This window comes from Tenrec ecaudatus, chromosome 11 (genome assembly GCF_050624435.1).
Source record: "Tenrec ecaudatus isolate mTenEca1 chromosome 11, mTenEca1.hap1, whole genome shotgun sequence".
NCBI lineage: Eukaryota > Metazoa > Chordata > Mammalia > Afrosoricida > Tenrecidae > Tenrec > Tenrec ecaudatus.
Genome location: NC_134540.1, coordinates 86026518 through 86050201, shown reverse-complemented (window position 1 = coordinate 86050201; position 23684 = coordinate 86026518). Strand labels below are relative to the sequence as shown.

At 49.3% G+C, this 23684-nt stretch overlaps 1 protein-coding gene across 1 annotated transcript; it reads right to left on the bottom strand.

Annotated features, from left to right (window-relative positions):
* Positions 1-162: 162 nt before the first annotated feature.
* Positions 163-16249, bottom strand: ATP4B (ATPase H+/K+ transporting subunit beta). The gene is made up of 7 exons (XM_075562586.1): positions 16138-16249; positions 8791-8919; positions 5989-6102; positions 5378-5577; positions 3176-3235; positions 1665-1751; positions 163-324 (listed from the first exon to the last, which is right to left on the bottom strand). Exons 1-7 carry the CDS (start codon positions 16247-16249, stop codon positions 163-165), a joined length of 864 nt encoding a protein of 287 aa, XP_075418701.1.
* Between the last annotated feature and the right edge of the window lie 7435 nt (positions 16250-23684).

The window sequence follows — 23684 nt, the reverse complement described above, 5'->3', positions numbered from 1 at the left end:
TGGCATTACCAAGTCGGCTTTAGGGGTGGCATGATAACGGGTTGGATAGGTGGTTTGGAAAGGAACCAGCAGGTGTAGTAAGACCAGCTGAATAGGTGATGGTTGTGTAACCGCGCTGCAGGTTACGACCCTTCGCCTGCCTGATGGGAGACCCGCTCTTGTTTACTTCTCAATCTTAAGCTTGAACTCCACCTTTCCTTCATACGGGTCATGGGGGTTGTCGAAGGTAACATGTTCCGCAAGGATTTTGCACACGATGATAACTTCGGTATTCTTGGGGATGTTGAGGAATTTGGCTGCGACCAAAGGGTTCCTGTATTGAGGCTGAAATAGAAGGACATAAAGCTTGGCTGTATGAAACATTTCTTGACGTTCAAGGGGAGAAAACATGGACACGGGGTTGGGTGTGCGGCCGTCAGTTCCCCCAGGGACCCTGTATGCAGAGAACTGCGCCAGTGTGTTCTAGGCTGCAAGCTTTCAGAGGGAGCAGGCGGATCGCCAGGTCTTGTCTCCTGTGGATTTGAACCGCCAGCCTTTCGGTTAGCAGCCTTGTACCCAAGCATTGTGTCACCAGGGATTTTTTTTTAAACAAGGGAGGTATCAATAGCTAATTAAATTGGTAGCAGGAGCCGGAAAAGGCCTATAGGATGACCATTACAATTCACCTTCAAGTCACCTTCGCTACATAGTAAATGGCATCCACTTCAATGCGTACTCTAGACTCCTGGGCTCCATTTGCAGCCTAATGAATCAGAACCTCTGGCCCAGTGGTTCTCAACCTTCCTCATGCCACGACCCTTTCATACAGTTCCTCATGTTGTGGTGACCCCCCTGACCGTAACATTATTTTCGTTGCTACTTTATCACTATCATTTTGCTAGTTATGAATTGGGCGACCCCTGTGAAAAGGTCGTTTGAGACACCCCCCCCCCAGGGTCACGACCCACAGGTGGAGAACAGCTGCTCTAGGGGGGCGCCCAGGGTCTATTGTGTCACCAGATCCCCAGGTGATTCCAATCATCAGCCAAGTTTGGGAACCTAGGTTTTAGGTGTTGTTAAGATTAGAGTTCCCATTTAGAGAAAATTGGCCTGGAGGGAACAGATCATTACAATTGCCCATGAAAGTACAATGCATTTGATGACTGATAGGGGGCAAAAACCAAGAGGAACAGTCATTAGTGGAAGACCTGCTTTAAGATGGAGAGGCAGTTGTCTCACAGAATCTGGGAGGCTCTCAGTAAAATAAAATAATACTAGGTTTTTCTTTCATAAGAGGAATGTGTTTTCAGGTAGTTGTGTGGTAGGGGACACTGGGGCATTGAGTGATTGAGAATGGACACTAAATGCCTTTTACTTCCTTTTAGAAATAAGAACATTTACTGCTTAAAAAAAAAAACTCAAGTTCACTGCCATCGAGTCAGTTCAGGCTCAGCGACCCTACAGGACAGGGTAGAACTGCCCCTGTAGGTTTCCAAGACAATAAAAGGTGGAGAACACTTCACCTTGCTCCCTCCGAGCCGCTGGTGGCTTCTAAAGCTGGCCTTGTGGCTGGAAATCAACTCAACCACTGTACCACCAGGTCTCCTCTTTGTTAAGCCTTGTTAAATTTGAGCTGATTCGGTGAGGATGGTGGCATTGGTCCAGGGAAAGCAAAGCGGTCATACCTGAGCTTTCTTGCCATAGTACGGGAAGTAGTGCAGGCTGAAGGTGCCGTTGGGTGGGTAGTAGGCCACCTCCAGGGGTGGGATGTCCTTGTGGTCCTCCTAGGGGAGGAGAAGCCGATGCGGGATGAAAGAAGAGATAAGTAGAGAATTCAGTATGGATACAGAAGGGCTTAAAAAAATCGTGGGGGAAAATGGAATTGAAAAATAATGGGATTCCACCCCCCTGTCCTGCCCAACAAACTTCTGGAACCCCTCACATATGTAATAAAGGCAAGCATTTGCTTGCTTGTCTACACATGCAAACGAGGGTGGCTAAAGCCACGTGTGGACTGGGTTGCCAGAGCTGGTTTAGACATTTGCGTGACTCTTGGCTTCAATAAAGGTGTTTTCCTGAGATCTGTCTCCTTTCAGGATCCATATTTGCAAAGCAACTGTTGAGCTGAAACCCAAACAGCAAACCGAACTCCCTGCCATCAAGCCCGTTCGGACTCAGCAACCCTCTCAGACAGACTCGAACTGCTCACTGGGGTTTCCAAAGCTGTCAATCTTGTTTGGAAGCAAAAGCCTCGTCATCTTCCCGCAGAGCAGCTGGTGGATTTGAACCACTGACCGTGCAGCAGCAGCCCAAGGGGCAACTGTCTAAGCCAGCAGGACCCCTCAAGGAACTTTCACCACAGGTGATGCGGCTGTAAAGAGAGCTGATGTTTCTTTGTATGACCCAACCATTACGTTGTCAGTTTACAGTAGGTAATAGCAACTGAACCTTGGGTGTCTGATAACCAGGGTCTAAAGGAGCTATAGGAAACACTGTGCAGGCAAGTTTAAATCTAGTTTATAACGCTGTGCTTTGAAAACCAGTTTGGAAAACACCGGGAATAGACCCCAGGTTGAAGCGCATTTTCAGAGAACTGTTTAGCAACTGGGGCTGTTGGAAACCTGGACGTCGTTTTGCAAATAAATAGTACAAAACAAAAGTATGTAGTAGAAGTAGCCTCTTCCCCAAATCCCCACCGCGCTTGCTCAGCTGTGTGACTTATAAACAGCCCCAGGCTCTTTGAAGCTAAACAAGAATGACATGCTTACTTCACACTGGATTTTGATCCCCATAATCACACTTTTTTCTCTCTCTAAGGAAATCCAATGCTTTTATTCATGTGTCACGATAAAGAACCTCAGACTCAGAGAAGTTAAATGATTTTTGGAAGGACACAACTTTTTCTTTTTTAATAAGACAAGGGAACGTGCAGTTGGTGCAACAGACTTTGTAGAGCCAAGAAGTTAAGATCTGGGAGAAAACTGGTAGTATGTCCCGTAAATTTTTATAGTATTAACTCTATAAACAAAACGCCATTCCCGCCATGCCTATTCTGCAACAGCTGAGGCCAGAGTGACACACACACACACACACACACCCCTCCCCGCCACACACACACACACACACACACACCCTCCCTGCCTCCTCCCGCTTATTCTAAACCCTAATTGTCCAGGCAGGACAGAGAGATACTCACTAGGAATGCGCAGTCCACTTTGGGCGGAGCAGTGCTGTTGCCGGGGAGAAACCTGACGATCTAGCGGAAGGGAGAAGCGTGGGCAGTCACGTGCATCAAGGCCCCTGACCGCTGTGGCAGGGCGTGCGGTGCTCCCTGTCTATGAAGGGGACGGAAGCCCAACCTTCTCTCCCTACTGGCGCCTCGGGGTGGGTCTAGTTTACGGAGGTTGCTTTTGTTTGTTGTTTTTTCCAGTTGGGGACTGAAAACACTTTTGGGCTGACTGGTGGTTCCATCTTAAGATGAAAGAGCCCCTCGAGTTCTTTGCCCTGGCTCACCCCCACCCCGACCCCACCCCACCCCCACCCCACCCCACCTGCTGCTCTGCCCAGAAGCCTGGGCCTGCCCGGCCCTTACCGTGTGGTATTCCCCAGGACAGCCTTTTGTCTGGTCAGTAATGAAGCTGCAAAGAGCCACTCTCACTGCGATTGAACCATGCCAGCTGATAGCCACCCTATGGGATGGGCCAGATCTCTCTCTCCCCTGGGGTTTCTGAAATTTTTCATCTTCATGGGAGTAGAAAGCTTAGTCTTTTCTGCAGGCTGGTTGGTGGGATTGAACCCCTGACCTTGTGGTCAGCAGGTCAGTCAGAGCCCACTGCGCCACCAGGGCCCCTTTAGACACCAATCAGTGCCCTTGCTTTCCTGAGAAGTCTTCCAGCCTCATGAGCTGGAGAAAACAGTCCTTACGCTGACCTTTTACCAATCCGCCGTCTGCGGCCTTGTCGGTGTGCCTTGTGCTTTTCCAAACCCAGGCCTCACTCGCCCTCCCACCTGAAACCCCAACCCATGTTTCCACTGACTCATGTCAAGGGCGCAATGCGGGGTCTGTCTTTCCCAGAAATTGTTCTTGGACTTCCTCCAGCAGCCGACTCCCTCTGGGAGCGGGTGGGGCCCTCATGTGTGTTCCATGGGTGTTGGTGCCCACTGTCAAGCCACCTCCGACTCACGGTGGCCCACGTGTGCCAGCATGGACCTCGGTCTGCATAGGGTTTGTGATGTGCTGTCCAGGGTTCACAGTGACTGGCTGTCCGTACGTAGATTGTCCAAGGTCAGACATCCGTCAGCACTGATGAAATGCCAGCTGTACATGAGGGAACCTGATGTCTGAGCCCGGGGGTAAATGGAGGACTGCACTTGTAAATGGAGACCACCTGGTGCCTGCGCCCCACGACTACATTAGGGTGACCCTCGGCCTTTCTCTCTGTGCATGTATGGCCATGGGAGGGCCGGCTCTGTCTTGGGCACTGCTGACACCCCAGCAGTCCAGTGCCTGGCCCTGAAGGGCTTGGTAAACAGCAGATGGGTAAATGAACCCATCATCTGCCTCGGACGGCATTAAATCGGTGTTTCCAAAAGTCGGTGCTACCACCCTCCTGTGAGGAGCTAGGACAGGCAGATACCTGAACCTCATCCTGGAGGGCGGATGGGCTTTCGTATAAAAGGTTTTAGTCGCTGGCAGAGGGGTGGGCAGGGTAAGTGATCCCCCCCCCCCCATAACGGTGGGCCAAATAAGTTTGGGAACCTACCTACTAGCCGATTGCCAAATCTGCTTCCCCTCAAAGGGTGGTTAATGCCTCCCTGTACTGACTTGCTGCCTTGTACTAAGGAGTGTATCACTTTCTCCTTTGCACCCTGAATGTGGGGTCCATCCTTAAACGATGCTGCATTCTGCCTGGCGACATCCACATGCCAGCAACTGCTGCGTAAACACGGTGTCTGAATCAACTCTCAGACTCACTGTCACCAAACTGATCCTGACTCGTAGTGACGGGACAACCCGGTGGGTTCCCGAGGGTGCAATTCTGGATGGAGAAGAAATCCTCTTTCTCCCGTGGGCAGCTGGTGGTTTCAAACTGCTGGCCCTGCCCTTAGCAGCCCCATGCATCACCCCTATGCTACCCGGCTCTTCTGTGAAGGGATGGCTTTCAATGTATATTCCAGAGAGGGTGAGTTTATGAGCTAACGACATGTTGAGCCAGTGTATAATAGTTCAGAGCAGGTATGGGGGGGGCTGGAACTCGCTGTGCACTCGTTAGAGACCTGGGTAAGGTCCTGTTTTGCTGTGGGGCAGTTTAACGTCATGGGGCTCCCCACTATTTCTGTGTCTGCCTCTGCAAGTTTTCACCGTGGATACCCTGGTCTGAAAATGCGCGTCACTCACCCTGTTCATTTTAATAATGAAGCACGGCTTTCCTTCTTGAAACCCAAAGTACGGTTCCGTCAGACCCGAGCAGTTTTGCAGCATATCAGCCGTGAACTTGCAGGAGTGCTTGGTGTGGTTAGGAGCCTCAAAATTTTCCTGGAAGTAGTATTCCTCCATAGAGCAGTTTCTGTTGGCCTCCTGGACTGCTGGCGAGTAGGCTGCCCCGGTCACAAAGGTGCAAAGAAAGACTCAGTGAGTCTGCTGCCCGCCCCCTTGCCTGCCCCCTCTACAACACCGTGGCTAATAGAAGTCTCACCCAAACCAAACACCACCATTGAGTTGATGCCGACAAGAGGACAGGATCGAACTGCCGCTGTGAGTTTCTGACACCATAACTCTGCGGGAAGAGAAACCCCCCCCTACCCATCTTTCTCCCACGGAGCGGCTGGTGGTTTCAAACTGCTGACCGTGTGTTAAGCAGCCCAGTGAGTAACAACTACACCACCAGGTCTTGGTAGACCAACTTGAGGCTGGACAAAAGTGTTGCCATGGACTTGAGCATCTTTTGCGTGGCGTGTAATTTAGAGGAGGGGAACAAAGCTACATGAAGTCTTAAACAAGAACCTTACCTGCCAGGAACTTGTGAAGAGTGTATGTTAGGTCCGTCCAGGTTCTATTATTAGAAACATTGTAGAAAATTTCCAGGCCTTTCTCTCCATAAACATCTGGCCTTAAGGTGACCCCTGGGGAGAGAGTACACTAGCAGTTTCTGCTTTTTACGTACGCCTATCCCAGCAGCTGGCTACGTCCGGCATTGACGGGTACATGCAGAGCTAGCTGCCCCACCTGTACAGGTGTGCACACCACACTTTCCGATGGTGTGCGTCAAAGTTATGTCATCCTGAGTGTCCTCAGAAGCCGGGACGTAAGTCTGGTAAAGCTCTTCAGGATCGGAGGAAGGAAACGCCTCCCATGCCCGGCACCCTGCAAAGCAGACTTCCTCCCTCGGTGTATTTAGAACAGTGAAAGGGAAGCAACACACAGGGTTGAAAGCAAAGCTCCTCACGGAATTGACAACCAAGCACAGCCAACAACCAAGCACAGCCAACCAGTCTAAGACTCCTGCTGAGCTGGCCTGTGTCAGCATAGACCAGTGCTCCACAGGGCTGTCCGCATGGCTGGTTGCTCACACGTGCATCACCCCGCCTTTCTAACCTCCAACCTTTGGGTTTTTGGCCAGTGCGTTGACTGTATGCATCCCTAAAGATTTAAAAGTCCCTGAAGCTTTCCACATCTGGTGACGAGTGGGACTCTGGCTGCGAGAAAATCCTGAATTGATATGTCATTTACGGGAGGGAGCACGGGGTCTCCGACTCATCTCCCCGCAGTGGCCTCTGAGCTGCCTGGGCACAGAGCTCTCACCGGGCAGAGGCGCGCTCTGGCTGGGAAGGCTGCGTTAGGCAGAGTGGCTGCGGCTGCCAGACCTTCTCTTCTGGGCTTCGCCTCAGGAAGCAGCCACTTCAGCTGTGGTTGCCCCCCCCCTTTTTTTGGGGTGGGGGCAATCACTGCTGTAAGCGGTGGGAGAAAGACCAGGCTTCCTACACCCATTAAGAACTACAGTCCACTCTTTTAAAACGCGATTTAACTATGGGAGTGTTTGATATGTGAATATGATATCAAGAAAACTACTTTTTAAAAAGAAGAAGAAAGTTATAGTCTCAGAAAGTCCATGGCCATGAGCGAGTGGCTGTCAACACTGAGTAATCCAGAATCTAACAGTGTTTTCTAATTGTGTTTTCACACACACTTTGGGAAGTGCAGTGCCCAGCTTGGGTGTTGGGCAACCTATTCTTTGGCAATTTAAAAAATCCAGAGTGCCGGAGTTCAAAGCCGCCCCCCTCCCCACTCTCAGTAGTTCATGTGCATCTGTTGAAAATGTTTGCTTCTGTAAACAGGAAGATGTAGAAATGAGCATGTGTGTCTCATATATGTGCATATAAGCAAAACCCAAATGCACTGCCATCAAGTTGATGCGGACATAGCAGCAGGGTAGAAATGCCCCTGTAAGTTACCCAGGCTGTAACTCTATAGGAGCAGAAAGTCTCGTGTCACTCCCTTGGAGAGGCTGGTGGTTTAGAACTACTGACCTCACAGCAGCCCAATGAGTAACCACTGTGCCACTCAGGCTCCTGAATGTGCACATATATGCATTCCACACAGTGGGTCAATCCTGACTGGACTTCTCACAAGACAGGTTTGTTGGTCCTTCTGGCAGTCCACAGTACCTCTAATCTTTGCCAGTGCTGTAATTTGAGGGCGTCAATTCTTCAGACTTCCTTATTCAATGTCCAACTTTCTCAAGCGTATGAGACATGGAAAACGCCATGGCTTGGCTCAGGTGCACCTAAGTCCTCAAGGTGGAGGGCTAACATCACGCCAAGCTCTCTGCCCCTCCCCTCAGCCCCATCCTCCAGTCTTGGTGTTGACTCGAACACTGGAAGCTGTCTTGGTGTTGACTCGAACACTGGCCTCTGCGTCTGCACTCTCTCGTGGGCCTTCTCAGGGATCCCTGGGAAACACGGATTTTACAAACGTGGACATCTCTGGGGGCGGGGGATGCTTGTTCCACTCTTGTCTGGTTTCTTCGTTCCTCTTGCCTTCTTTCAATCCGATCCTGTGAGCTGCGATCTTCCAGAACATTCTGAAGCGTGGTCACGAATTACTTGCGATCGGCTCGGTGCCTGGTGAGCGAGGAGAGCGTGTCTGCTCCATCTACCCTCTGGAACCTTGGGCTCAGCCTTCCTCTCCCTTTGGTTCTTTGTCGCTGTCCAGGGCCGTGGATGAAGAACCTTTCGCATTTTGGGTTTTAATGTGCGATGCAGCATCCTCCAAGAGTGAAGAGATTGGTAGATGGAAACCAAAGCTCACTCTCCTCATCCTTGATGCCGTTGCTGGGCTGACTGGGCTGTGGGTAACAGCTGCTTGTCTGTCCTCCCAGAAATTGTCCATGTGCATATATGAGCATATCAAGTAAGGGAGTATGCTTACTCTCCCGCCTTTCTTCTCTGGAACAAAAAACTTTCTGTTTTCATCATTAAAACGAAAGCCTTTATAATTTGGGGCCCTCTGAAACAGAGAGGCCATCTAGGCACTTGGTGTGTGTTGCAAAAGCCAGCTAGGCAGCCAAGAGGGCACCTTCAGGCTCCACGGTCGGCAGGGCACAGAGGACCCTCTTATGGCTCCCCAGCGTGGGCTCTGTGGGCCCCGCCAAGGGTCAGGTGGCTGGGCTTCCCCCGGGGAGAAAGGATTTCACATCTGGCTGTGTTCTGGACTGAGGGTTTACTTAGGTTGCAGCTCTGCTGTGGGGCAGTGTCCGGAGCTCGGGCATCCTGCATACCGGGCCATGCCGGGCAGTCATACAGCTTGCTTACCTGGCGATTTTAATTGATCCTGGTAGTCTGGTGTGTAGGGGTCGACTGTCCACATTAACGTGTAAATGGAGAGTGCGAAGAGGCCAGTCATCACCACGTAGAAAGCCACGTAGTAGAGGCTGATCCACACTGCAAAGAAGGGAACACAGTTCCATTAGAAGCCACTGAAAACCAGGTAACATAGTTTACCTTTCTAGAGTGCACACGTCAGCGGTGTACAGTACATCCCCAAGGCTGGGTAACCGTCACCACAGTCTTGTGTCAGAAAATTGCAGTCCTCCCAAAAGGAAACCCCTTACAGAGCCACCAGCCCACACCTCCACCCCCTGTCCCATGCAACCAATAGTCTTCTCTCTCTGTGGACGTGCCTGCCCTGGATATGTCACATGAATGGGAGCCGTGAAATATGGGACTCCTTGGGGCCGGCTCCTTTCCCTTCCACCAGCATTTTCTAAATAGCAAGTTTTTAATCATACATTAGGTGAGGGGTTGTATTTCAGATTATCGACTTTGAATTCAAAATTTTAAATTACCCGGCCAACCCCTCACCCCTGGCTTCTCTCTCCCTTGTTTGGACCACTCTCTTCCAAGTCACTCAAGTCAACACTTGTCAACGGTTTAGCCCATTCCATTACCTTCCATCCCTTCCCCTCCCGCATCTCAGTCTCCAAGTCTGTTCCAAAGTTGGTCTGAAAGTCCTTATCTTCTTGGTTTTGTTTTGTTTTTTACCCTTCCTTAGAACCAAACCCTAAAAAAACCAAACTCACTGCCATCTAGTCAGTGCTGACTCATCGCGACCCACAGGGTTGCCATGAACTGCCCCTGTAGGTTCCTAGAGTGTAGCTCTTACGGGAGTAGAAAGCCTTGTCTTTCTTGGGTCAGCCGGTGGTTTTGAACTCTCAACCTTTCAGTTAACTGCCCAACATGTAACCCACTACATCCCCAGGGACCCCTTATAACAGTGGTCTCATATATTTGTCCTTTGGTGATTGTTCATCCAACCATTTACCAACGTGTCATCTTAGCTATACTTGGTTACATTAGTAACTGTGCCCACAACGATATTAGTAACTAAATGAGACTTACTGGGTGTCAGGAACTTCACAGTCATTAGCTATGCGGTCTCAACTCTCAGGGGTGGGAGTATGTGTTATCGTCACTTTGTTTAGGGAAGGAAACGGAGGTCAGAGAGGTCAGATAGATTCCCTGCCAAAGGTCACAGCTCGTAAGTGGCAGAGCCAGGATGGAACTAGGGATCTGTGAGCTCAGAGCCCACAGTGCGCAGCTTTTGTGTTTGCAGAACTTCCTGGGTTTTGTCTCTTTACCACTTCCCTGAAAAATAAATAACTTCACATATGGTGAAACCCCAGGCACTGTCATGCAGTTAATTCCAATTCACGGCTGCCCTGCCCTATACAGAGTTTCTGAGGCTGGAAGTCTTTCTGGGAGCAGACAGCCTCATCTTTCTCCTGTGGAGTGTCTGGTGGGCCCGAACCACTGACCTCGTGATTAGCAGCCCAACAATCAATGCACTGAGGCACTGGGGAATAATCCAAGGGTTCTCTAGCATAGACATCAATCAGGGCTAGTGAGCCAGCTACATCCTCTGTTTTCCTGGAAACCATTTAAACAACAGACACCATCAGGAATTCCTCACCACCCTTGAAGGAGCCCTGATAGTATAATGGGTGACCCATTGGGCTGCTAACCATAAGATCAGCAGTTCAAATTCCCCGGCTGCTCTGAGGGAGAAAGATGAGGCTTTCTACTTCCGTAAAGACTTACAGCCTTGAAAACCCACAGGGGCAGTTCCCCTCGGCCCACAGCGCACGCTGAGTCAAAACGGACAGTAGGCAGTAAGTCTGGTGTAGCGGTTATGCCTTGGGCTGCAAAACGAGGAAATCCCAAGTTACTGCGGGTGGAAAGACAGGGATTTCTATCTGTATCAAGAGCTGCAGTATCAGAAACCCCTATCAAACCCAAACCAAGCTCACTGCCGCGGAGTCAGTGCTGACTCAGAGCGACCCCCTGTGGGTTTCTGGGACTGTAAAGCGTGTATGGGGGTAGAAAGCCCAGGCTGTCGCCCTTGGAGCTGCTGGTGGTTTTGAACTGCCAACCATGTGGACCTCAGCCCAACGCATAAGCACAGTTCTATTCTCTCCATAGAGTTGCGGTGAATCAGAATCGGTTTTATGGCAGTGAGTTTAGTGTTTTGTTTGGTTGGAGTCCTTTGCACTGAGAGGGGCATCCAGCCTTGAGGCACACAGCTCACCTTGTTTCAAGTACGAAGATAAGCAAGAGAAGGAGGGGAGTCGAGACGCGTGTTAAGCTTTAACGCTCTCGTCAAGGAAAGACATGTTCTCTGGTAGGCTGACAACCATCGGGTAAATGTGGAGGAGGCTCCCTTTTGTTTGATCCTAATACATGCCAACATGTTGTTTTCTCCTTGTAGAGCCTGAGCCAAATAGAAACCACAGGGAAAGAGAAGGATCTTTGTGATGTGTGACTCCTGGACCCACATTATCTAGCTGGGTGGGTGGTTATCCTCCGTTAGCTTTCTCGTCTGTAAATGAATTTGCCCTGACTCATGCAGATGTTCTCCAGGAACAGAACAGCAGGAAGGGGATGCCTTTCCACGTTTGTTGCGGCGTTGGTCTCTCTGGAGTCGTCTGTGCTGACGTCGGCCCGTTCTTTTCTCGCCGCGCGGCCTGGGTGTGGACTCCTTGTCCTGATTCACTCTCCAGTGACCCTAAGCCTCAGGAAAGGGCAGTGAGGCGTGAGGGTGAGTGGGGAGCCCTGTGGCAGGGACTAATGATTAGAAATGCCACGTTCCAGGGATATGGCCCTCCTCCCCTGGCTCCTGACGAGCTGGGTCGCCTCGGCGTGTCTCTCTGACTGGCCACAAAAGTTGGGATGATATCTTATCAGGGTCACTCATCAGTCAATCCTGACTGCAAATCCTGTCTCTGTAGAAAATTCCAGGGACAACATGTCCCGTCCCTGTCCTTCCTCCCCCTGTCTGGGAGTCTGTGTTCTTGATGTGAAAGCTGGGTTTCTATGCTCAGGAATGCGTTTATCAGCTAGATTGTGATGTTCCTGTATTAAGCTGGCTGTGGACTCACTATAGTTTCACGTTTCCAAAACTTGTGGCTTCGTGGAAGCAGCCAGAGGGAAGAGGAGCAATTCTGTGAAGAAGCTGAGGGGGCTACGCACAGTCCCACTGCAGGGTCTGCCCGTTCCCTCGGCCGGGCTACCTAGGAATACATTTCCCAGGTCCCTGACGCTCTCCCTGGCCTGCCCCTAGTCTCTGTAGAAAGGGCCCCATCTCAGTGGGCCCCTATCAGACTCTACTCTTCTCTGACTCCGTACCATCACCGCTATCTGATTTGTCTCTTTATCTACCTCTCTACTCCTGCTGGAGTGTAAGCTCTGTGAGGGCAGGACGCCAACCCGGACCCTCACTTCTTCCTCAGACACCACAGCCACGGCCGCTTACCAGGTGGACCCACCCACCACGGGAACCTGCTGTGTCCCGGGATTGCTGCCTAACGTCTCTGCACAGCCCTAGAAAGGCCTTTCCTACCCTTTCCTTCTCCCTGCCGGAATGCTGTCTCTCTTTGACGCCCTGGGCTCAGGGCTGTTTAGTGCAGCAAGTTTTCTGGGGGTTTTACCAGCTGCCTCCTGTCACTAGAATCCCCCCACCCAATTTCTCTTATTGTTTATATTCTAAGCTACATTTACATTGTAGGTAAAGCGATGTATGCCATCGGGGAAATCTGCGGTGCAAGACCTCTTTACAGTATTGAAAAGCAAAATGTTACTTAGAGGACTATTGTACATCAGACCCAAGTCTTGGTCTTCTAAATCTCACATGCGTGTGAAAGTTGGACGTTGAATAGGAAGACCGGTGAAGAACGATCGTGTTGACAAAGAACATTGACAATACCACGGACTGCCGAAAGAACAAACAGTCTTGGAAAGAGCACAGCCGGAATGTCTCGCATAGGCAAGGAGCATGGACGTTGGACGTGTTATCAGGAGATCATGCTGAGTAGGGTGGAGGGGCAGCAGAAGAGAGGCTGGCCCGCAAAGAGATGGATGGATACATGGGCTGCAACAATGGGTTCCAACCTAAGAACAGCTGTGAAGATGGTGCCGGACGAGGCAGGGTTTTGTGCTGTTGAACCCAGGGTCGCTGTGAGTCGGAACCAACTCGACAGCACCCAGCACCACAGTCATTCAGGCGCGTGCTCTGTGTGCCCCCTGTAGGTTATATCCTTCCAGGAAGGGGGGAGATCTGATTTCTATCGTGACCGTTCCTTTAGCAGCAGTGCTATCCTGACCTTTACATTTTGCACGCTGACGGGTGCACACACGCTCCCCCTCCCCACGCCCAGGAGCGTCATTGCTGGGGGGTTGATTCTGACTCACGGAGTAGAACTGTAGAGCTGGTTTTTCATGGTTGATTTTTGTTTTTTCCCCCAGGAGTGGATCACCAGCCTTTTCTCTAGACTCTGTGTGGACTTCAACTGCAGTCAGCAGCCAAACACTTGATCGTTGGCACTACCCCAGGACTCCTTACACGCAATAAACACCCTCTCAATACATTGCAGACTCGTTGGGACCACGCCCAGTGCTCGAGGAAGTAATCTTTCAGAGGTTTCAAATTTTATGAAATCAATGCACTCACCACCCCTTCCCCCGGCCCCCAATTCCATAGATCTCTGATCCGGCCTGGCTGAAATAAAGATGTAGTTGCCTCCTTTCTCTCTCACCCCTTTCTCACTGGGCAGATGGGAATGGTGCCCCAGGGTAGTTAGCATCTCACGCTAGCACGGGCACAAGAAACACCAGGGCAGCTTGGGACGTGCAGGTTTGGCCTCAGCAGGTCTGAGGGGGACTCTGGGGGGTAGAAGGTCATGCCCTGACATTCTGCTTTTCCAACATTTGCCCAAGTGTTGGCCAGGACATCCAGGACCACACGGACCAGCAAGGACTTGGAGGAGGGGACAGAGATGGGGGACCCAAGGAGCGCACCGGGCCAGGATAACCTGCATTTTCTTGGAGGTGAGCAAGAAAACCCAATCCGTTCTGACGCCTGGTACGCCCTGGTGTTACAGAGGACTGCCCCACCGGGTTCTCTTAGCTGCAGTCTTTACCGAAGCGGATCGTCAGGCTTCTTCTGGGTGACGCTGGGTAGCTTTAAACTGCTGACCATTACAGTTAGTTGTCAAGGCCAAACCACTCACACCACCTAGGGGCTTTGCCAGGAGCCCTGGTGTCAAAGTGGTGACTCAGGCCTCTAACCACAAGGTCAGCATTTGAAAACCACCAGCCGCCCCTCGAGAGAAAGATGAGGTGTTCTATTCCCGTGAGAGTTACAGTCTAGGAAACCTGAAGGGGCAGTTCGACCTGGCCTATAGGGTCACAATGGGTGGGCCTCACTTGGACGGCAGTGAGTCTTTGGAGGGGTTCTCTAGCAGTAAGGGGAAGGAAATGGTCTTTCAACCATCTCTCCTTTGGAAAGGGGAGCTCCTTCCCAGCCAGGAAAAGGAAGGGTCGCCTTCTTCCCACGTTTCCAGACCCGAGGCAAAGAGTGTCCGGGGGATGTTCTGTTTGTAAGGCCAATTGCGACAGACACCGCATCCCACTGTTAGGTCCTGAGTTAGTCTTGCAAGAGGAATTATTGTTATTTTTTAATTACTGGTGTAATTTTGGCTAGATATAGCTGAGGTGGGATTCCGAGGTACTTTTTCTTCGTTAGAGACTTACTTTAATAAGGAACCTCTGCACCCCTGATCCCATGCAGGAATGCGCTCCAGGTCGGGCTCTTGGTTGCTGTTCCTTCTCACCAAACCTTCAGACAGGTCTGCTTTAGCTCTCAACCAGGGAGAGAGGGGACCCAAGCCCCTTTTCTCGTCTATGCAAGGGCGCGGGTGCTGGCTCACTCCAGCCTGCCAGCGGGCACTTCAGGGCCTGCAGACCGCAGGGGCCAGGAGGCGTGTGAGAGGGAGTGCCGGCGGTGTCCTGGTTGAACACTCGGCCATTAACCAATAGGTTGGCAGTTCAAACCCCTCCAGAAGCTCCTCTGTCTCCATAAAGATGTCAGCTTAAAAAACCTGAGGGGCAGTACTAGTCTCATGTGGGTCACTTACTCATCATGTCCTTATTGGGCAAGTCTAAATGACAAAACTCATGGTGACCCTAGAGAACTGGGTAGAACGGCCCCTGTGAGTTTCCGAAACTATCTCTTTATGGGAGTCGAAGGCCTCATTTTTCTCTTGCAGAATGACTGGTGGTTTCGAACCGCTGATCTTGTGGTTTAGCTGTTGGATGCATAACCACTTCCCCACCGGGGTCACCATGCGTCAGATGATGACAGCTTGTTTATTTTGTTTCAAGAACAAAAAGTACCTCTGGTCTCTCACCTCAACCATACTTAACCCAAATCAAAATAGCAACAGTAATAATCCCATTCACAAGTCTATCATAACACCTAATCATGGGATGCAAGGTCTAGCCACGAAAGGACATCCCACAACAAGCCTTGGCAGAAAGGGGATCCCAGGCTAAGTTTGGGACATTCACACCCAATTCCTTCCAGCACACACTAGCATGTTAAGAGCTTGGAGGAGTCTGGAAATAAAACAGCTGAGCTTAATTAAATTCTTGTGTCCCAAATTTGGTTGACCTAAGAAGCACCCCGCCTCCTACTCACACACTTTAAAGAGTCTGTTTCAAGATGATTATCAGTGTGAAGCAGTTTGGAAACAGAAGGCTGACAACTTGGGGGCAGAGACCGATTCTCAGGATTTTCTTTGAATCCAAGAACATGGGAGCTGAAATGGATCTTTTAGATTAGTGGGTTACAGTGCCCCCAGGTGGCATAGTGGTGTTGTGTTGGGCTGCTAACCATAAGGTCAGCAGTTCAAAACCACCAGTGGCTCCAACGGAGAAAAATGAAGTTTTACTCTTTTAAAGAGTTCCAGTCTGGGCAACTCACAGGGGCAGTTCTACTCGGTCTCTATGTGGTAGAGAGATGAGACTTTCTATTCCTGTAGAGGTCCAGTCTGGGAAACCCACAAGGGGTCATTCTCCCATGTCCTATCCTGGCACCAGGAGAGTCAGTCTCCTGAAGTCACACAGCGAGTCAATAGCACAGCCTTTGGGCTGGTATGTTCTGGACACATCCAAGCTCCAAACGTCTCTTCATTCGTAGCCATCGCTCTCCTTCCCATTGTCCCAAAGTTCTCACCGGACTCATCTCACGCAGACCCCTGTCTAGTCCTCACCCCCGGACCCCCCAGGCCCACCCTCAGCAGCACCATTCCAGGCCCCAGCACGTACCCCACCTAGACAGAGTCCGGCCCAGCATCTGCCCCGTGTCTGGGTTCCAGCAGTAGTGCCGGAATTCCTCCATCCTCTGGCTGCAGGTCTTTTTTTCTTGTAAAGCTGCCATGATCCCTGGTTCTGGAAGCTCTCCTTCCTGAAAGGACAGGGGAGTCTCCGTGTACCTAAGACTGAGAAAATAAAACTCCTTTCTTTGAGTTTTTATAGTCTCCTTTGTTAGAGGTCAAAGGAATTGTGGGTAGTTAGATTTCAAGAAAAGTACCTCAGAGGTGTTGGCCAACCCTCAGCTATCACCCTTTCCAAACAGGAGGGGTCCAGTGAGCCCTGGAAGGCTCTCCAGTTATCAGGCGCCCTTCTACGTTCTCCCCAGGATAAAGCCAGCTGGGTCAGTGGCCACACGGTTCTGGGCAGTCCTCTGCCTTCTGGGGTGCCCTTGACTGCTGACTATGTTCTGATCATGACGAAGCAGAAATATTTTCTTGACAAACATGGACGGCCACTCACTGAGTTGTACCCTATTCCATCTCTTCTCTCAGGAGAAAAACATGCAGAGGCCGTCCGAGTCAGAATCGGCCTGAAATTGAACCCTCGCACTGCCCCCCACCAGCCTTGATGCCCGGAGCTAGCTCTTGACCAGCCACATTCACGATCTCGAGCCAGGTGGGCCTCCCAGAACTGTGGTGTGGGTTAAATCAGACAGTGCATGCACTTGTTGGCGCCTCCTAAGTGAGCCCCACAGCCATCGCCTTTCTTGTTGCTTATCCCGCATCGGGAAGAATCATTTCTGTCAGCAGGGAGAGCGGAATTGCAGCAGAGAGTGAAGCCCAGATGGGAAAGCAGGTGGTTTCAGTGTGATATGTATGAGAGGCTATCCCCGTGTGCTATGAACGAGAGCTAGACACTGCTCTTCCCGGAAGAGAGCACGCGGCCTTCCTGGAAGGGTTTCTTCACTCACCTCCCAACTCCTTCGATGCTCAGGGATGATAAACGGTGACCTCTTAGAGTCTGTGTGGGGGTAAAGGGAGTGGAAGTCCCTTTAGGGAGTTCACAGCCAGTAACTTGCAGAGGCGATTCTCACACTTAATGTGCACATCAATCACCTCGGGGTCTTGTTAAAACACAGGTGGTGGGTCTGGACAGGGCAAAGACCGCATTTCCAGCAAGCTCCTTGCTGACTCCCATGCTTGATGGATGGAGGATCTGGGTCAGGGATCTCCAACCTGGGAGGATACTGGAAAGCTGTAGAAACGATGGCTGCCCAGCCCCGTGGCCTTCACTGCCACTGTCAGCACCTCTGAAGTTGAAGGTGCTTTAATGAGCCACCGGCCGTATGAATCAATGGCACAGAGACTTTTAAAGGGTTTTATCGAGATGTTAAGGAGCCCTGATAGAATAGTGGTTGCTTGTTGGGTTGATACTCCCAAGGTCAGGAGTTCAAAACCACTAGAAGTTCCGAGGGAGACAGATGGGGCGTCCACTTCAGTACAGAGTTACAGTGAGGGGAGGTCGGCCCTGTCCCACAGGGTAGCTATGAGTCAGAATCGACTCCATGGCAGTGAGTTAGGGTCTGGTAGTAGTCTTTGGGAACTCTGCTGCGAGCGGAATGGTTGGCGGTTCAAGCCCACCAGCCATGCTTTTGAAAAGAAGATGCGGCAGTCAGTCACTGGAACGACTGGAAGCTTTGGGAACTCTATGGGACAGTTCTTTCTCCTCGAGGGTCACAGTCAGAGTTTTTGTTTTTCAGGTTTAAATTTCACTCACGAATTTGTACAGAACCAACCCTACCATCTGCTCCTTAAAAATGTTCCTGTTCACAATGTGGGGGGGTTAGGGCAGAGACCATGTAGAGTATGATGGTAGGATGGCGTCTGGTTGGTCACAACACGTGACTCCGGGCACCAGAGCCCAGCGGCCCTTTGTAATAACCACTGTCCTCAGAGTCCATGACTTCTCTCTGGTTAAGGACGCCGACACTCGAGAATATAAATAAAAAATAAATAAACAAGAGCCCTTTCTGAAAGCCTCCGAACTTAGTCTTCTTGACTTAGTTTCACAAACTGAGAGGCATGCGCTGTGCATGCTGAACTGTGCACACGTTATCAAAATGACCTTCCAGGCAGGTGCTTGTGGGATGGACAGAAAGGGAGAGTGACATTGCTGGAGGGCAGAGTACCCCACAAAGCATACTCTGCAAATGCAGCACTGGGTGATCTCTTGAAAAATGGGCTCCAGAGAAGATGGGGGCCCTGGGCTTTCATACACACATGGCAACAGCTGGGTTCCTCTTCTCCTCCTCACTCGAATGGGGTCAGAGAAGGCCTGGTGAGAGCCGGGACTTTCCCCATCTCCCAGCAGTAATAAGATGCCCCCACTGTAGTTTCGAAGGCACTCTGGTGCCATTGGGTTGCTAACCACAAGCTCCACTGTTCAAACCCACCAGCCATTCCCCAAGAGAAAGACGAGGCACTTCGCTCCCCACGGATTGACACTCCACAAGGACAGTTCTACTCTGTCCTGTAGGGTCACTGGGGGTTGGAATCGACTTGATGGCAGTGAGTGGCGGGGACTGTCAATGGCGGTCACATGGAGAGTCAACACGTCTGCCCCCTGCCTTTCCTCAGTGGGTGTCATTGGCGGCTGGTATAGAACCTGAACTTATGCCTCCATCTGGCAGTAGAGTGGCGCCCCCTCTTCACCTATGAGAGTAGAATCAGAAACTAGTAGCTGAAACAGAAGGATTAAATGAGACCCAGAGTCTCCTAGAATAAACCCAGAAATGTCCAGGATTCCGTTGATAGTCACTCATTGGCTTTAAAAGTTGTTTATTTATTTTAAATGCCAATATCGAGATGACAGATACGTTAGAGTTATCGGACAAAGATTTTAAAGTGATAAAATATTTCAATGAGCAATTACATGCTCGAAACAAATGCACGTAGATGTAAATGTCTCGGCAAAGAACTAGAAAGCCCGAGCATACATGTTGAAGGTGTAAAGAAGTACCACGTGGAACTGCTAGAGCTGGAAAATACAAGACCTGAAATAAAAACGTTTAACAGACTCAATAACAGAACGGAGGTTAGCAGAGGAAAATGTAGAACTGGAAGATAGAAGCATAGAAATGATCCAGTCTGAACAATTTAAGGAAAATAGACTGGGGGGAAAGGAGCAGAGCGTCAGCTACCCGTGGAGCTTTAACCAAAAGACGAAGAGCAAAGTTAACGTGGGTGTTATTGGGGTCCCAGAAGCAAGTTTAGCACACACATGCATTCAGATCCAAGAAGATGAGTAAACTTCAGCCAGGACTTGGCTGTGCCAGGACTCTGTGGTTTGTCAGTTATCACCTAGTGACCCCCCCCCCCGCCCCCGTGATGAGACAGAACCTACTGTAATCCTCTCCAGAATGAGGTGTACAATGAGCAGCCAATTAGTTTTGAAACGTCTCCCCAGGAGTACGGCCTACTTCCCTTACTGTGGAAAAACACTCTTGCCTGCTTTTTGCTGGGGCCATATCTTGTATATGGCTCATCCGCCAACTTTTACTTTGGATTTGTGTGTTTGTGTATTCTGTGTATTTCCTCTCAATCCTGGGAGTCAGCAGCAGCCTGCACCTGGCCTTGGATTCACTCACCTCTGCAACCATCTGACGTGCTGATATTGGGATCATTAGCCTGTGTAACTCCATGAGTCGAGATAAACCGCCAGTCCGACAGCTGACTCCCAATTTGGAGCTGACCCGCCTCCACAACTGTGTAAGGCATTTGTTGGGTATTAACCCCTCTCGAGGGAAACATAAACGAGCGTCACTGCTTCTGCGGCTCTAGAACTGAGTTTCTTAAACACACAGGGCCACATCATGGAATGTGGGCTTGTGGAAAAATTTGGCAACAGCCTCTGCGGCTACACGAGTCAGAGCAGCCTCCAGCTTATGTCTGACTTACAGATTTGAACCCGACGGATTTGCCCATTTCTATGACCACGTGAACTGTTTCTTGATATGAATCTCTTTCTATATATGCGTGCGTACAAGTAACTCGGGTCTAGCTTCTCTAGAGAACCCAGGCTAAGCCAGGGGAATGATAAAGATGAAAGAAAGCACAAACCAGTGAAATGAAAAGCGTGAAAGAACAGGGGGAAAAATGAAGCAAGAAGCTGGGTCTTTGAAAAGATCACTAAAACTGACAAACTTCTAGTAAGACAGACAAAATGGTAGAAGAATCACAGATGACCGACCTTAAGAAAGGAATGGAGAGTGTGGGGACACACACTGTAGACCTCAACAAACAAACAAACACACACAGGAACACTACAAACAACCCTCCATGCACAAATCTGACAAATTAGGCAAGAGGAACCGTTTTCTCAAAACCAAAACCAAACAACAAAAAAAGCTACCAACATCACTTAATATGAATTTGTAACTTAAAAATTCCCATAGAAGAAACCTCCAAGCTCAGGGATTTCACTGGAAAATTTTACCAAGTGCTTAATGAAGAAATAAATGGATCCTACAGAATCTCTTTCAAAAAATAGAAGAGAAACAATTCTAAGTAGCACTTGTTTTATCCTGCTACCTCCAAATAGCCAAAAGACAGGATAAAATAAAAGAAAACACTATACACTAATATCTTTCATGAATAAAGATGCAAAAATGTAAAAACAAAATGTGGGCAAATTAAATTTTAAAATAATCATGTACCATGGCCAACTGGAATTTATTTCAGGATTACAAGACTAACTCAATATTTTGAAATCAATTGATGTCATGCAGCGTATTAATAGGCAAAGGAAGAAAAATCACAACCATATCAATCAAGGCAAAGAGCAATTGATGACATTGAACACCCTCTGTAATCAAAATTCTCAGAAAAATCAGAGTAGAGGAGGAAATGCTTCACTTAACTAAGAACATCAATAAAATGCCCACAGCTAAGATTACATCTAAAGGGGAAAGGCTAAATGCCTTTCTCATAAGATCAAAACCAGGCGCGATTTCCTCCTCCCTCCATTCTTCAGCAGTATAATGTTGGACATCTAGCCCGTGCAGTGGATAAGAAGACATGCAGAGGCATACAGATCAGAAAGAAAGAAGCAAAACTGTCCTTATTTTCAGTTGACATTATTGTATGTGTTGAAAATCCCAAGGAATTGATCAAAGAAATCTATATAGAGATAGAATATAGATTTCTTTAGCTATAGCAAATGAGTTCAGAAAGTTTGCAGGAAACAAGATAAATATCCCAAAGTAAATTGTATTTCTACTACTCGCAATGAACACACAGATACTGAAATTTAAATAATTTACAATAGCTACCAAAGATACTATACTCAAGACTACACTGGAAGAATTCCTTATTGGGGAGGTGGAAAACTGAGCTGATAACAAAGGCTCATACATGCTGACTATGTATTCTTGGAATCCTTAAAACTATTTCTGAAAAGGAAGAATAATGTGGGGTTAGTCTGCCCAATTTCAAGCCTTATTACATGGCTTCAGAAATCCAGGCAGAGTGTTACTGATGGAGATGTAGAGAAATCGGGAAGCAGAACAACGGATCCAGTAATCTGCCCACACAGATTTCCCAGACTGTGTGCCACAGGTGCGAACGCAGTTCAATAAAGAAAAGACAACCTTTCCAACAGATGGAGCTGGAACCATCTGACATTCAAAAGACAAAATGCAAAAGAAAACAAAAGGGCAAAGCACACCTCAAGCCCAGTCTCGTACCGTATGCAAAAATTAACTCAAAATGGGCCACAGATTTACATAGAAATTGTAAAACTATAAAATCTTGGGGGGGGCGTGTAGGATTAAATTTTGGGATCTCAGATGTGGCAAAGACTTCTTGGTTTTGACACAGAGAGCAGAATCCATCAATAAACCCCCCTCTAAAAAAAGGGAACATGAATTGGTTTATAAAACCAAAAAACAAAACAAAAAAACATTTGCTCCACAAAAGCCCATATCCTACACCCATAATTGTCAAAGGCCTAGTCTAGTCCAAAGTGGGGGACAAGGTGTGTCACTGGATGATCCACGGGGGCTGCAAGAGCAGATACCTACCCTTTATCCTGCACGACAGGCTGCAGAACTAAAGTTTTGATTGCCGGGGGGGCAGCGGTGAGTCTTTTTTTTTTTTTTTTTTTTTGAGTAAAAAAGCGGTGGGCCAAATAAGTGTGCGAACCTATGGCTTAGAATGTACAAAGAGCTCTCAAAACAGTAAGAAAGCAAATCGTCCATTTAGAATTTGGCCAGAAGACATCTCATCGAAATGCTATTCAGAAGGCAAAGAAGCACATGGAAAGATGGTTTGTCGCCACCAGTGAAGCGCCAGTTGGAGCCCCACGCGGCTATCCCCGCGCTACGGCGCGGAGGCAGGGAGCCCGGAGCAGCCCTGCGCTGCTGGTGGGAGTGTAAAATGGTACAGCTCTTCTGGAAAACAACTCATCAGGTTCATTCAAAGAGTGGGCACAAGATTGCTATTCAATAAAAAAAAGAAAAGAAAACAGACCAAGTGTTCGTAAGAGCGTAGAGGCAAAAAGAATCCCCACATGACCCTGCAGTTCTACTCCTGGGCATGTCCTCCAAAGAACTGCAAACAGGGGCCCGGCGGTGCTTGCAAGGTTCACAGCAGCATCACTTCCAGTGGCCAACAACCGTAAGGCCCCTCAGCAGAGGAGTAGACAGCCCAAAGCCTGCTGTGTATTGGAGTTCAGTCCCGTCGGATCGGTTCCGACTCCTCGCAACAGAAGGGAACAGCAACGGCTCCGGCACCATCCTCATAATTGTTGCTAGGTTTGTGGTCGCCACTGCCATCAGCCTGCCTCACCAAGAGCCTTCCCCTCTTCACTGTTACACGTCCAGCCGTCATAAGGCATGAGGAATACATGCTCGGACATGATTGTACCTTGAAAATATTACGCTGCGTGAAATAAGACACACAAAGACAAATATTGTGTGATTCCACTTAGAGGAGATATTTCGAATAGGCACAATGCCTGCAGATAATAAGTAGAATAGAGATTACCAGGATCTGGGTTGGTACTGCTTAAGGAGCACCAGAGTTTCTGTTTGAGGTGCTGAAACCTATCGCCCTTCCCTCACTTTTGCCCCATCTCAAATTCACCATCGAGTTGATCCCGACTCCTAGCAACCCTATAGGACAGGGTAGAATGGCCCCTGTGGGTTTCTGAGACTGTAACTCTCTACAGGAGTAGAAAGTCCCATCTTTCTCCCTCAGAGTGCCTGGTGGTTTCGAACTGCTGGTCTTGGGATTAGCAGCCAAACGTGTAACCATTATACCACCAGGGCTCCTGGTAAAGGGCCCATGACCTCCCTATTATTTCTTACAACTGCAGGTGAAGCTGCAAAGATCGCAAAATAAAATCTTTGATTTACACAAAAGGAGTTCCAGAGCCAAATGAGTTTGGGAAACATTGTATACCGTTCCCTCTCCCTCTCACCTCCTCAGAGAAGCAAAATCTCCGAATACGTCTAGCAATGAGGAGCCATAGTTGACGTTGCTGAACCTTTATTTCCCAAG